Source organism: Muntiacus reevesi, chromosome 1, assembly GCF_963930625.1.
Source record: "Muntiacus reevesi chromosome 1, mMunRee1.1, whole genome shotgun sequence".
Lineage (NCBI taxonomy): Eukaryota > Metazoa > Chordata > Mammalia > Artiodactyla > Cervidae > Muntiacus > Muntiacus reevesi.
This window is the reverse complement of record NC_089249.1, coordinates 151205041-151219102: the sequence shown is the minus strand read 5'-3', so window position 1 is coordinate 151219102 and position 14062 is coordinate 151205041. Positions and strand designations below refer to the sequence as shown.

The 14062-nt window shown below is 45.0% G+C and overlaps 1 protein-coding gene across 1 annotated transcript in view; it reads right to left on the bottom strand.

Moving 5' to 3' along the window:
- The window catches only part of YIPF1 (Yip1 domain family member 1), a 34655-nt gene that overhangs the window by 8374 nt on the left and 12219 nt on the right, over nucleotides 1–14062 (bottom strand). The window contains exons 6-9 of the mRNA XM_065912669.1: nucleotides 11398–11514; nucleotides 7915–8081; nucleotides 7390–7572; nucleotides 3154–3284 (exon numbers count right to left, since the gene is read on the bottom strand). Coding sequence (XP_065768741.1) covers nucleotides 3195–3284; nucleotides 7390–7572; nucleotides 7915–8081; nucleotides 11398–11514 — 557 coding nt within the window. The 3' untranslated portion in view covers nucleotides 3154–3194. The remainder of the gene's footprint in view (nucleotides 1–3153; nucleotides 3285–7389; nucleotides 7573–7914; nucleotides 8082–11397; nucleotides 11515–14062) is intronic.

The window sequence follows — 14062 nt, the reverse complement described above, 5'->3', positions numbered from 1 at the left end:
TGAAAGGATAATTGCATGTAAACCCTGGGTATCAAATCAAGAGGGTTTTAATTACAAAGGAGTTTCCTGAAGCCCTCTGCTCATCTCTTAATAAAGCCCATATCACACAGCAGTATAATTATATGGCAGTCACCCTCCTCTGGATAGAACCACTTGTCTGTCATTGCCCCGGGGAAGGCAGCTCTAGTCTAGATACAGTCCTTCAGACACTCCATCCCTCAAGTCAAAGTAAGACTCCCTAGGTTCACCAGGGTCCTGGCTCAGAGAAGAAATAGCACTGGCTCTAAGGTGATGTGCTGTGTGCTCAGTCACTCAGTCGTGTCCAACTCTGTATGACCCCATGGACTGTAGCCCGCCAGGCTCCTCTGTCCATGAGGATTCTCCAAGCAAGAATACTGGACTGAGTTGCCATGCCCTCCTCCAGGGGATCTTCCCAACCCAGGGATTGAGCCCAGGTCTCCTGCATTGCAGGCGGGTTCTTTACCATCTGAGCCACCTGATAAGTATATATAAAACAGGAAGGAAAGAACACAGGAAGGAAGAAAGGAAAGAAGAAACTCAAATGTCCTTTATAATATCCCAACGACTTATGTAGGGGTAGCGTCCCCGATTAAAAGTAATCAGAGGCTCCTCTATGATCCTGAGGTTCCAGGGAGAGAAGTGGTTAATGCTCTCCCAGAAATTCCTTTCAGGCTAAGCCCTCCAACACACAGATTTACATGAGGAAGGTTATCTGCAAGATAAAAAGTCATTCCCCTACCCCTCAACCCCCAAAAGCTGGAAGTCCAGAGATTACAGTGGGAGGCACAGTCAGCTCATAAATCTGCAGGGCTCGGGGCTCTGGGCAGCCCTTCTCATTGACAAAGCAATTGATACTTCTGCCAGGGAGGCTCCAAACAAACTGTCACTATCTCATTTAGAGTCTTGACACCAGCACCCTTCGATAGCTCAGCTGGTAGAGCGGAGGGCTGCAAAGGTGACTAGAGACTGGACACCCAAATGGAGACACTGACACCCAAGTTTATAGATGCCAGCAAAGCCCAGAGACCCCGAATCTGTGCAAATCAGGATGGGAGGTCGGCACGGGCCCTGAGGGCGAGGCTCTTCCCAGATGCCAGTTTCTGACTTTCTTAAGGTTGTCAGCACCTGGGCCACTTGGTCTGGAGACGTCATAACCAAAATGTATGGAAGGAAGTCCCAGTCTAGGAGCAGGCTGCAAGAGCCCCTCTCCAGGTTGATATCAGGTATTTCAAGGCAAGGCAGGCAGCCAGACAGCTATGTGTCCTCCACCTCTGTCCCTCTGCAGCTGGGCTCAGGTTTTCTTGTTCGAGGTGATGTGAGTCCACAGCACATCGCACTTTCTCAATGAATGGCCTGCATCTTCACTCTCCCCAAAACCACAGAAAGCCAACTGCTCTTTTCAGAAAAACGGGCAACCAATTGCTTCTGCTCAAGCAAGACCCTCTCTGTGAAGTCTTCCCCCAGGCCAAATGAGTCAGCGTTTCTGTGCTCCCACAGTGCCCATCAACTAACAGCTTGGCCATGGCACTTCTCACATAGCCTGGCCCACTGCCTGGTCCTTATCTGATGAGCTGTTTTACCCATGGACCAAGGTGCCTTGAGGCAGACTGTAGTTGATTTCCTAGGTCCCCAGTGCCTTAAATAAACTTCGAGTGAGAGCGTAAATGGTGATCCAGGACTCAGCAAGCCAAGACACCTCTGGGTAAAAGCCCATACCCTGACTCTTGCCTGAATCCTACAGTCACCTCCATCTACTCAAGAGTATTGAAGCATTTGCTCTGTCTGCGCCAGGTGGGCATTAGGCCAAGACCTGGGAGTGTAAGTGAAACAAGAGTCCCTTCCCCATGGACCTCAGATCCTGCCCTGAGGCTTTCTCTGCTAACAGTTAATGGAGTCCATTTGCAGGATGAGTTGGACCAAGCATGCAGACAATTAAACAGTTATGCAAACAAGCTACCACAAGCTCATTCTAAGGCAGCAGGCCCCGAAAAACAACCCGCTGAGGTAGTGGAAGGAAAATATTAGAATGCTTATGAATATTTCTTTTTCATCAAAAAGTAAGGAATTAAGCTTTAATAGTTACTACATGGATTGACAACAGTCTTTGTAAATGCAAGTATGTGCCTGTGGCAGACAGACTCCAAAAAGAGGGGATATGTGTATATGTATAGCTGATCCACTTTGCTGCATAGCAGAAATTAACGCAACACTGTAAAGCAACTGTACTCCAATTTAAAAAAAAGACTTCACCTGCAAAATGCAAGGGGTGCAGGTTTGATCCCTGGTCAGGGAACTAAGATTCCACATGCTTTGTGGCCAAAAATTTAGAACAGAAGCAATATTATAACAAATTCAATAAAGACTTTGAAAATGGTAAAAAAAAAAATCTTTTAAAAAAGTGACATATAATAGAAGGCGTTAATGGGATCACAAGGTAAGCAATGACTGCTGGAAGGGAAGGAACACTTCAGATGACTAGATCGGCTAGTGCAAGGGCAGGATGCGTTCTGGTGATGGCAGCAACTCAGCAAGGCTGCAGGCTCGGAATACTGAGGAGTGGGATGGGGAGGCGAGAGACCAGCCGAGGAGGATCAGGGTCTTCTTCCTGTACCCTGACACCCTAGGCTAACCACTGACAGTGGAATCATCAAAGAGGCCCGAAAACAAACCAGGCATGAGAACTGGTAACCTTCAGAGAACGGCATGAGTAATTAAAGAGGGGTCATACTCAGGGTCTGAGGCCAGCCTGACAAGTCACAGAGAAACTGAAGAGAACCACCAGACTGCAATCAAATGGAATAAATCTCTATTGTGTTACTCGGAGGGGACAGGGAGTAGAGAAGATGCTGGACCCAAAAGGCAGGAACTCCTCTTACAGAAGAACCTGGGAGCTCATGTTTCCCAAATGGATAAAGACAGATGAGTGAAAGTAAAAGTGTTAGTCAGCCAAGTTTCCCAAATGGATAAAGCCAGATGAGTAGACTTCCCAACTGAAGCCTCACCAAGAGGACATACACACGGACACGTGTGCACACACACCACACTGGACCGTGCTGATGGATAAAAGGGCCCAGGCCTCTTGATGTTTGATGTTAACAACAGGATTGATGTCCCTGCCCACTGCTACCGTACCTCACAGCGAGAAGACGAAAGATACTTTCTTGCTTTCCTCTTTAGCTGGACTTGGCTGCTACAACTGTTTGGTTTGGGGCAGCTGTGCTTGTTAGGAGATGGTCCATCTCTGGTGCATCAAAAAAGTAGGCCTGCAGGAAAAGGAGACCCAGGAGGAGAGTTAAAAAAATAATGGTCCAGGTCAATGTCCTAGACTCCACACTAAGAGCACTTCTGGGCTCTCGTGGCCCCTACATTTCCCCCACCGCTCTGGTCATCACTGACCTGTCTCTATTTCTGTCTTGTACTCATCTGCATGCCTTTCAAAATTTTGCTACCATTTATTAAGCACTTGCTACCTATGACTCCATCTTCATAACAGCCTGGTGAGGTTTTTCTCATCACTCTCCTCTGACAGATGAAGAAACTGAGGCTCAGGGAGGCTGTCATCTGATCAGGCACACATGGCAGCAAGAGATGCAGGCAGGACTCAAAGGTCCATCTTTCCAACTGCAAAGCTGAGGTTGTTAATCACACAGTCTCTCCTCTAAAGACCGTGTCCTTCTTGTCTCTGCATCACCAGCCCCTCATGCAGGGCCTGGCGCACTGTGTATACAATCAATACTTAATGAACTGAACCGAGACAGGCTGCTGCTAAACCAGTCGGCTCCCTCTAAAGACCTTTCAAAGAAAGGGCTGGGCAGCCTTTACCTCTTAATTCTTCAGCCTGGAAATGAAAGGTTTGATAAGTGCTTCCACTCACCATCTACAATTTAACTGTCAAAAATAAGAAGGAGGTGGAAGACTGGAAAACATTAAGGAGGATCTTCCCACCTGTTGTGGTGTCTGAGAAGCCTAATGTGAGCCCAGGAAAATACCAGACTCATAGCCTTGAGTGAGGGTTGTTCAAAGGACAGGTGAACCCATTAATAAATCCGTGACCACTGCCTGCGCTTCATTCCTGCCTAGAGCAGGGACCTCAGGAAGGTGAAAAAGAGAAAAACTCACCAAGAACCATCTCACCAGCTTTACCCTCTATCCGCCAGCAGGGGGCGCCAACACATCGCACTGGAGTTTCCCCAAGGCACTTTCTATTTCGTTAGCACTTCAACAGTCCATTTCAAAAGAAGTTTCTAGCTGCAGACTCCCTCTAGTTAGTCACGTCCCTGGAGAAATGCTATTAGTTTTGAAAGCCTTCCTACCTAGCGCCCCTCCCGGCAGCTCTGTTTTCTGAAGGAGGAGAAGAATGGTGTTAACCAGAGCAGAGGCCAGGCCGCGCTGCCCGCGTTTGTTATCTCGCAGGTGGTCTGGGCCAAGTCGCCCCGGGGATGCGAGAACAGCGCCTCTCTTCCAAGGCTCCTGGAGGAAAGCCTCCCCAGACAGAACTAGCCGGGAAGCCCAGGTTCTAAACCTGGCTCTGCTAGGAACTCACACTATGACTTTGAACAAGTCTTATCTGTAGAATGAAAGGACTGTAAAAATAATCCCTAATTAATTTCACAAACAACAGGGCGAAGACATTCTATCTGTAGCGGTAACCACCTCAAACATAGGCTTGCATGCATGCTCAGTCATTTCAGTCATGTCCGACTCTGCAACCCTACAGACTGTAGCCTGCAGAGGAGCCAAACATAGGTTTGGGCATCTCCAAACATACCAACAAAGAACGGACCCTCTAGTGCCTACTCTAGTACCTACTCTAGTGCCTCCTTAGTCATCCCTGTCAGGTGTGTTCCAGGACCAACTTAGAGATCATGAACAGGTACAAGCACCAAGGAGCCCTTGGAAGGTGTAGGGCTGTCATACACTTCACTGCACTGAAGCAAAAACACCGTTTCACGTTTCCTGAGAAGGCCAAGCTGTCCAGTTCAGCTGGTGCCCCTCAGCTCCAATAACTCCCCTGATACTTTTTCTCCCATACAATGATGGTAACTGTATGCATCACTCATCCTTACAACAGCAAAAATGTTACCATGTCTTTACTTCTTCTAAGTGAGGAGGTAGGGTCCAGAGGGGCGAACTAATAAGCAAAAGAGCAAGGAGTGGTGGAGCTGAGACTAAAACCTGTCTCCTAATGTCTGCCTCCACCCTCCTGCATTGTGCATCTCCCCCAGAAAAGAAAGGAGGAGGCCATCTCCAGGGTGGACAACAGAACCCAAGCACAGTGATCTCCTGGCTAAACAGACAGTTCCCTTCTCAAGGAGAGAAAACTGTGCCTCCCCTCCAAGACCTGCGATCAGCTCCCAGCTCCACCATCCAACCTGCCCCATTTCTCTGAGCCCCTCAGAAATGGACAAGGTAATGTCTTTTCCCCTGCCTCCTTCTCTCCCCCAACTTCTCAACCAGGCGTGTGCATCTGTGTGTATGTGCACGTGCATGCCTGACTGTGTGTGTGTCTGTGTCTGTGTATGTGATTGGTAAGAAGTTCAGGAGAAAGATGGGAAGCCACGAGGGAGAGGCATCAATGAAGGGGCACCATCCTTTTTTGTGACCTGGGACCACTCTTACTGGGGGACTCGGCAGAACAGGCCACACAGTGGCCCTGGCAATTTCTGATAACCCAGGGCTCTTTTAATAACTTCTTTACATCTGAAAAAACTATCACAGTATGTGAAGGGTTTTCACAGCCATTTCATTGAGTCTCACTAAAGCCCATGAAATACAAATCTCCCTGACAGACAAGGAAGCCCAGGTTCTGAGTTAAGTCACTAGCCTGAGCTCTCAATGCCAGGGAGTTCCCAGTCTAGTGTCCTTTCTGCTTGGTTATGATGCTCTCTTTTAGAAAACTGCTGAGTAGTAAGATGGGCAGGTAAACCCTAACTTCAGGGTCATTTACCCCAAGAGGGAGTAGCAGGCATTGGAGGTAAAAGATCCTGGCCACAGGTACCAAATTAAATTAAAGACTACCTCCCTGCTCTGCAGCCCTGTCTGCCTTGCTCCCCTCTATTCTTCATAGAACTGAACATGGCAATACCTTTCTCCTGCCTCCTTCCCTTCACCAACTTCTTAACAAGGAACGTAACACACACACAAAATTCAAAACAGAGATGGGAAGATGCCAGGAGAGGCACTACATCAAGAGAAGTCAGTTTCAACGAAAAGCACACTCTTCCTCAGCAGACAGGAGGGTCACAGCATTTGAAGGCATCAGTCCAGAGGTTCCAAGTAACAAACATGACGTGTGTCATTCTGCTGCAAGTCCTCTGTCTCAAGGGGTTAAAGCTTAGACACAAGTAAAATGCATGTCAACCAACCCTCTGTTTCAGAACTTGGCACTTTCTATGAGACTTAATTGAATGATAAAGTATTGAGATCTTATTAAACCACTCAATGAGACTATGATTGTCTAGAGAAAATATTAAAGATCAAACAGCGCCAAAGATATATTAACTCCTGTTGCAAAGCCTGACCAACGGTCTGGCCATGTGCTATGTGGATATCTTCCTGTGGGCATCAGTGACCTTAACATTCTTGGACTCAAAATTTTTAAAAAACCTATACCAGGCCTGGTTAAGGCTACTGGCAGCAAATTTCATACACAGTGTGTACAGAAATTAAAAAACCATATCTCCTTAGGATCAAAGGAAAGGGACCTAATTTATGGGCATTTATGGGACAAGTTCTAGGTTAAGTGCTTTATCTGTATTATTTTATCCTCAGAACAACTTTCTATGGCAAGAACTATTATACCCATGCTACAGATTAAGAGATTCAGAAAAGTTAGGTTCCCCGCCCAAGTTTACACAGCTGGTGAGTGATAGAGCTGATCTTTAACCTGGGTGTGTCTGACTCAAAAAGTACATGCTCTTCCTAAAAAGATACCCTAACACATTAACTTAAACATTGTTTTAAATGTTGTTCATCTTAAAGATAACTTCTCTTTTCTATTTTGACTTCATTCTCAAGTTCACCATCTGAGTATGTGCAAAAACCCAGCAAAGGCATCCAGAGGTGGAACTCCCCGACCCCTGATCCCCAGCCTTACGTGAAGACACTCATTCATCCCTACATCCTCTAGCCAGACACCAAATCTCAACCAAACTTCAGAAATTGGGTAAAGTCAGAAAAAAAAAGAAATTAGTTAAAGTCAGAGATTATAACCAAATTCTCATGACTATTATTTCTCATCCAGCAGAGTCTATTTAAAACAATATCTATTCCAGGGAGCCAGCTTTTAAAGAACCATGGTGTCTAACAGTTTGAGGTCTTAGCATGGCATCTAAAGCACACCAGAAGAGCATCGGAATGAGACCGTACCAAGCAGCCCACAGAAAGCAGCATGTGAAGCAACACGATCGTCACAATTGTGGCCAATGCGATGCGTCGGTTGTCCTCACGGACAGCTGGCCAAAAGGTCATTGCCAAGACAGAGCCCGAGACGCCGAGGGCAATCATAACTAGAACCCAGCGGACTGCTTTCTGGGGGATGATCCACAGTATCTGAAAGAAAAGGAGGGTGGGGAGGCTTTGTTCAGAGAGGCATTTGTTCATTCCAGGCCCATGTGCTCGTAAAGGCCCGGGAGCCCGTCAGCGGTGGAGCCCTAGCTGCCACTCGGGTTTCCCAGCACAGCCCAGAGAAATTCCACCCGCGTGGAGACCAAGGGGAATGCTTCCCTGATGAAGGGCCCAAGATCCAGGGAAGGCACTAGGCTCCCCGACCCCCATTCCCACAAAATTTCTAAATTCCAGGGGTATTTTTTCAGATGCACATTGGTGTCAGGTTAGATACAATGATGCCAGCTGAGTCATTGCGGTCTCACTCAGAGTAAGTGTGGTACTTACGGCCGTGGGGATATAAATGAAGAGCGAATATCCATAGACGCATACAATCTCCAAAAATGAATAGGAAACGATGCTCATAACTTTACTGTTTCTCCATACAAGGAAACCCCAGAGTGCGAGAGGGACCAGCCAGGCGTAGGCATAGATGATTGTGGCTGCGATGGACACTGAAGGAGAGAAGATACAAGTTGCAATTCCACTGTCACGGGACTTCTGGGACCCACTGGCTTACTTCCCGCAGGGCTGTCCATCTGCCTCACTGGGTCAGGGGATGATGTCTTCCTGGTTTCAGCCCCTGAGCCTAGCAAGGTACCCAATAAGCAGCAGGTGCTTGATAAATGTGCTGAATCAATGTTCCTTCAGCATCTTTGTGATGATGACTAGTAGTCTCTCCTATGGCTTCTATAATTCACTTTATAACTAACAATTAATAGTATTAAACAACTGAATTATGTACTGAAATACATCCGAGGACCACACTACAAGTATTTAAATACACAGAGCATTTCAATCAAATCAAAGTCGACTTTTCCCTTGGAAGAACATGTCCTCTTTCCTAATGTAACAAAAGCTGACACTGATTTCTTTAGCAAATTTATGAAAATACCCTGGGAACAGATTAACTTATTCTGTGTGCTATTTAGAGTTCCTTCTGTCTCTGAAACAGGGAGTTTCAGCTCAATGATGAATTGCTTAAACTATTCTCCAGTTCCACTTTCTTCTTTAAATAATTCTTGTCTCTGTGGTGGAAATGTTACTGAGTGACTCCTCAGAGCAGCAGTGTTCACTGCATCACTTACTGTCCGTCCCTCCTCCTTCCTAGCACAACACGCCCTAGAGGGTTCGGCTTCACTCTTCTGGAGTGGAGGATCATAACTGTGGCTCAGTCCACACCACCAGCCCTTCCCACGTGAAAATCAGCAGGTAATCCATCAAATGCTCTTGGCAAGAACAAAAGCACTCCTAGCCACTATGGCCAGGCTCTGGGTAAGATACGTGATTGTCTGAAGCATTCTCCAGCTCCCAGAGCAGTTTTTTCATATAAGTAACTCTGTCATTAAGTCAAATGTAATTTTGCTGATCTACTGCCTTTTTCTTGAATAACGAAAGAAGAGGAAGGAAACTGCTACTATGACTGTAGGTGTCCGCTGGGTGTCGGGCGCTACACTGAGAGCTTTACTGAGACGTGAGGCTGTGTGACAATCAGAGCTACCGACTCTATATACAGACTCTAATCCTACCTCTGCCGCTTGTTGCTTAGTCCCTAAGTCATCTCTGATTCTTTGCCACCTCATGGACTGTAGCCCGCCAGGCTGATCTGTCTGTGGGATTTCCCAGGCAAGAAATGCTGGAGTGGGTTGCCATTTCCTTCTTCAAGGGATCTTCCCAACCCAGGGGTTGAACCCAGATCTCCTTCCAGGCAGGCGGATTCTTTACCACTGAACCACCTGGGAAGTCCAGCTCTGTCACTTATATTAATAGATGAGTAAACCTGGGTGGTGAGTTACTTAACCTTCCTGCCTCAGTATCCTCATCTGCAAAATGGGAATCATAACGGTACACTACCTTATAAGACTATTAGAATTAAATGAGTAAAAACAGGTATATTTAGAACACTGATAAATAATAAATGCCCAATCAAGAATAAACTTTTTATACTGTTAACTAGTATATAAATACATTATTTCATATAAACTATATCTTTATTCTAGAGATGAGGAAATAAGATCAGAGAGCTAAGTGGTTTGGTTAGGGTCAAATAATGAATAAGCAGGGAAGCAGGATCTGACCTTGGATGTATCACTTACACTCTTTACATAAAATGGAAAAATATTTACTGATTGAGTCAGTGACGCCCTTACTAGCATATATATCCCAAGACTCCCTGACACTGGGATGCCCAGTCCAACAGGAATAAGAACAGACAAGGACCCCCGTCCCCTGCCGTCCCCACTTCCCTCCCAGCTTCCACACCCCCAGGTAGGGTGACTCACTCCTCTTCTCTGTCAATATACTTCTACAGACCTCTGATACAGAAATTAAAACAAGCCGTTCATTACAGCAATATCCATTACCTATTTTTCTTTACTTAACCACTGAACTACTTAAAGGCAGATTGATAGCTCATGGATAACAATGATTGAGTTAAATTTAAACCAAGGTCACTTGACAAATGGGAGTGGAGACTGACTCCATAATAGAGGAGAGAAGGGAAAAGAGGCACGGAGAGTGGATGGGGAGGAAAGGAAGGCCACATGGACACACAGACAGGTAAATGCATTATTCCGTAGACACACAGGTATGTGTACATACATATAAAGCAATAGCTCATTTTACTGAATTCTTTTTGTACAAGGCACTATTCTAACCTCTTTACAGACATCACTTCTTTATTCTTACAATAGCCCTATAGTATAGATATTCTTATTCCCATTTCACTGGCAAGGAATCTGAGGTCAAGAGAGATGAAAGAATTTGCCGAACAAGGTAGAAGCTGGCAAGTAAAGACGGAGGCAGGAGCCGATGGCTGGGTGCCCGAGCGCATGCTCTTCCACGGCTTCTCAACAGGAGAGCAGGCCGTCAGGGCCAGAGCGAGGGAAGGAGAGGACGGCGGAAGGGGCAAAGGCCAGGCTCCTGCACAGCCAAACGCTCCTACCTGGGTGGCTGTCATCTGCAAGTCCCTAAAAGCTGCTTTTTTGCCCCCAACTACCCAATACCGCCACATGAAAGGATTTTTTGTTTTATTTTTTTGACTGCACTGCACAGTTTGTGGGATCTTAGTTCCCAACCAGGAATCAAAGTCAGGCCCCCAGCAGTGGAAGCACAGTATCCTAACCACTGGACCACCAGGGAAAGTCCCTAGAAAGGCAGTTTTAAAATAAGAATGTCACCCACAAGCCCATCCTCACTAGGACACTCTGACCTCTGCATTCTCCCTTCTCAGCCCTGACCGTCTGCAGACTTCTCTGTAACAAAACTGCTAACAGCACTGGCATAAGTTTGGATTATGAGTTCTCCACGTTGTTCTAAGTGCTTCATAATTAATGGCTACAAGACCTAGCTAGCTGAGTCATCATGCCTTAAATAACAAGGCCCCGACTGCTTCTAAGAGTTGGATAATATAAATAATGCTACAGTGGAGACTTTTCTACACACTGCTTTTTACTTATTTTGTACATTTTTCTTTGGAGACATTCTGATTGCCATGGGGCCTTGCCTTACAGTTTTCCAGAAGAGTACACAGATTCACAATATTGTGAATATACTTAATGCCACTGAATTGCACACGTAAAAATGATTAAAATGGAACATTTTAGGTTATTTTAACAAAACAAAAGATAAAAAGCCTACGTGGATTTATATGGATGGATGATTAGTTTTGAACCCTTAGACAGGAAAATGCGCTGCAGGACCTACAGACGGGGGTCCAAGAACTCAGTTACCAACTGAGAGCATTCCAGGTAAGTCAAGCGATTCACCAACCTTTTCGGAATTCAGGCACATAGTGGTACGTCTTCTCTCCCAGATGGATTAAGAAGTTGGAAAGATTCCCACTGATTGCTATGGCAAAGACCAATGTGGCACAGATCCAAAAGGGGCCTGCAAAGCAAACCAGAAAATTCAAACAGGAAAATGACGAACCAGCTTCATGGAAGCAATGGAAAATGAAGTTTAGATGGAATCAGTACTCGTTAAGTGGGAATTTTCTTTTTAAAAGGTCAAATACACAACTCAGTAATTAGCTGCCTTAAAGACAGTGGGGATTGAAATGCACAGAACAAAACACCTTCCCCAATTAGCTGAATGAAGACACTGATTTGTTTATGTATCTCTTATTGGCAGAGCATCCAAAAAAATTCATGGGCATTTTGTTAAACCTTCAGAGGTTTAACAAACCTGTGGAGGATACAGAAAGCAAAGGTTACTTCCTTTACATAAGTATCAAATGTTAATGCCAGAGGAAAAAATAATTAAAGTTATATAGGTCCTTTGTTGTCTAAACAGAAGAGCAGGGCAAGAGTTCATTTAAGGAAACAGTTCATTTTAGGAAAGAGTTCATTTAACCTAGCAAATCACCATGGGTATCTGTGTGTGTGAGTGCATACGTAAGCCTTCTTTTTTCTTTTTATTTTTTATGAAAAAGTAATACACACACATAGTTCATTATTCAAAAGGCACAAAAGGGGATACAGAGAAAATTAACCTTCTTTCCTCTCTGCTCCATAGCTATGCATTCTCCTCCACAGAACTCACCAGCATAACCAGTTTCTGGTGAACCCCGCCAGAGATTTCTATACACATAAAAGCAAATGTATATTTGCGTGCATGCTTTAAAGAAATGCTAACATGCATATGTATTTCCACCTTATGTCCTGGAGATTCTACTATAGCTATTTATAAGTCACTTCAGTCGTGTCTGACTCTATGCGACCCTATTGACTGTAGCCCACCAGGCTCCTCTGTCCACGGAATTCTCCAGGGAAGAATACTAGAGTGGGTTGTCATGCCCTCCTCCAGGGGATCTTCCCAACCCAGGGACTGAACCCATGTCTCTTATGTCTTCTGCACTGGCAGGGAGATTCTTTACCACTAGCGCCACCTGGGAAGCCCATAAAATTCAGCTTATTCTTTTTAATGATAATAAAATATTCCACTGAGTGGATGAGTACACCATGCTTTAGAAGTCCCTTTCATCATTTTGCTTGATTTCATGACCACTCTTGTTCCTCCCCATCTAGAAAAAGGACTATTTGAACAAATACAATTCATAAATCTAGAGATTTTAATAAATTTTATGAATTTCATTTTTCAATTTCAGTAATATTCTGTAGGGTTGGTTTTTTTTTTTTTTTTTTTTTTTTTTTGGATAATTGTAGGCACCTTGACATATCACAAAATTAAGAAAATTACTGTACTGGGGGAGATGACTGGCAGAAATGGATGAGCACTTTTTGAGGTCAAGTTGGTTCCTGAAGGTGTGAAAGGATGCACAAGCATTTGACTGGGGAGCTCCAAAGAGTCACCAACATCAGCTTCACAAGTAGCGTCATTGACTCACTGGCCTGCGGGCGTTCTGTTACAGCCAAGGATCAGATCCTGTTCACTGCAGTATTCTGCATGCCTAGCACATAAGCAGTGTAACAACAACCAAAAAAAAAAAAAAACCCTTATTGTTACTGGTGTAACAATAATTTAAAAATCCCCCAAAGCTTTATTGAACAAATGAACAAAACTAACCATGTGTTAGTGATGAGCTAAGACCACCGAGGCAGGCGACCACAGGCGGTCAGAATATTCTAGTACTCGTAACTAGGAAGCAGACTCCCGTCGGCTGTTATTTACTAACGACCTCCGTTCCTCTGGGCCCTGGTGCTGGGGACACAGTGATGTGTGACAGCCACAGTCACTGCCTCTGCCGCACTCAGGCACAAAGGAAGCGTGGCCTCCAGAGACACACACCACCTGCTCCTCCCAGGCCTGCCACGAGGCTTCACATTGCCTTCTCTCTTCCTCATGCCTGCCAAATTCCTACTCCAATTATGGGGTGGGGTGGGAGGAAGCGTTAACTTAGTTTGCTATTGTGCATTTTTATATTATCAAATATTTCTAACAGACAGAAAAGCCCAAAGAATGATAAAACAAACACTGATGCACTCATCATGCTTATTTTTCAAATCTTTCTAATGCTGTCATACTACTCATATCCTTCTCCAACACGCTTCTTTTCATTGACTAACGTTCTGAGATGTGCCCTTGTTGATGCTTATAGATCAAATCCATTTCTAAAACCTACAGAAATCTGCATATGAACACACCATATTTACTTTGGTCATTTCAAAATATTTGCTAATCACAAGCAATGTGAAGGCAATGAAGAATAATACTCTTATATATGTCTTCTTATTTACCTAGGAGAACTGCTAAGGTGTAGGGCTGGAGCATCTTCAGACTGCTCCAATTTGTGGTACCAGTTATATACCCACCCACATTTTACACAAGGTCCCATGGCTCCATATCCTTGGCAACACTTGATACCAGTGTCTATGAAAAGCTGACTTAAGAGTTATCGCTCCTCTCTGTTTACACCCTTCAGTGGCATCTCATTCAAGCAAAATCCCTCTGACCTCATCTACTAGATGCCCTTGTT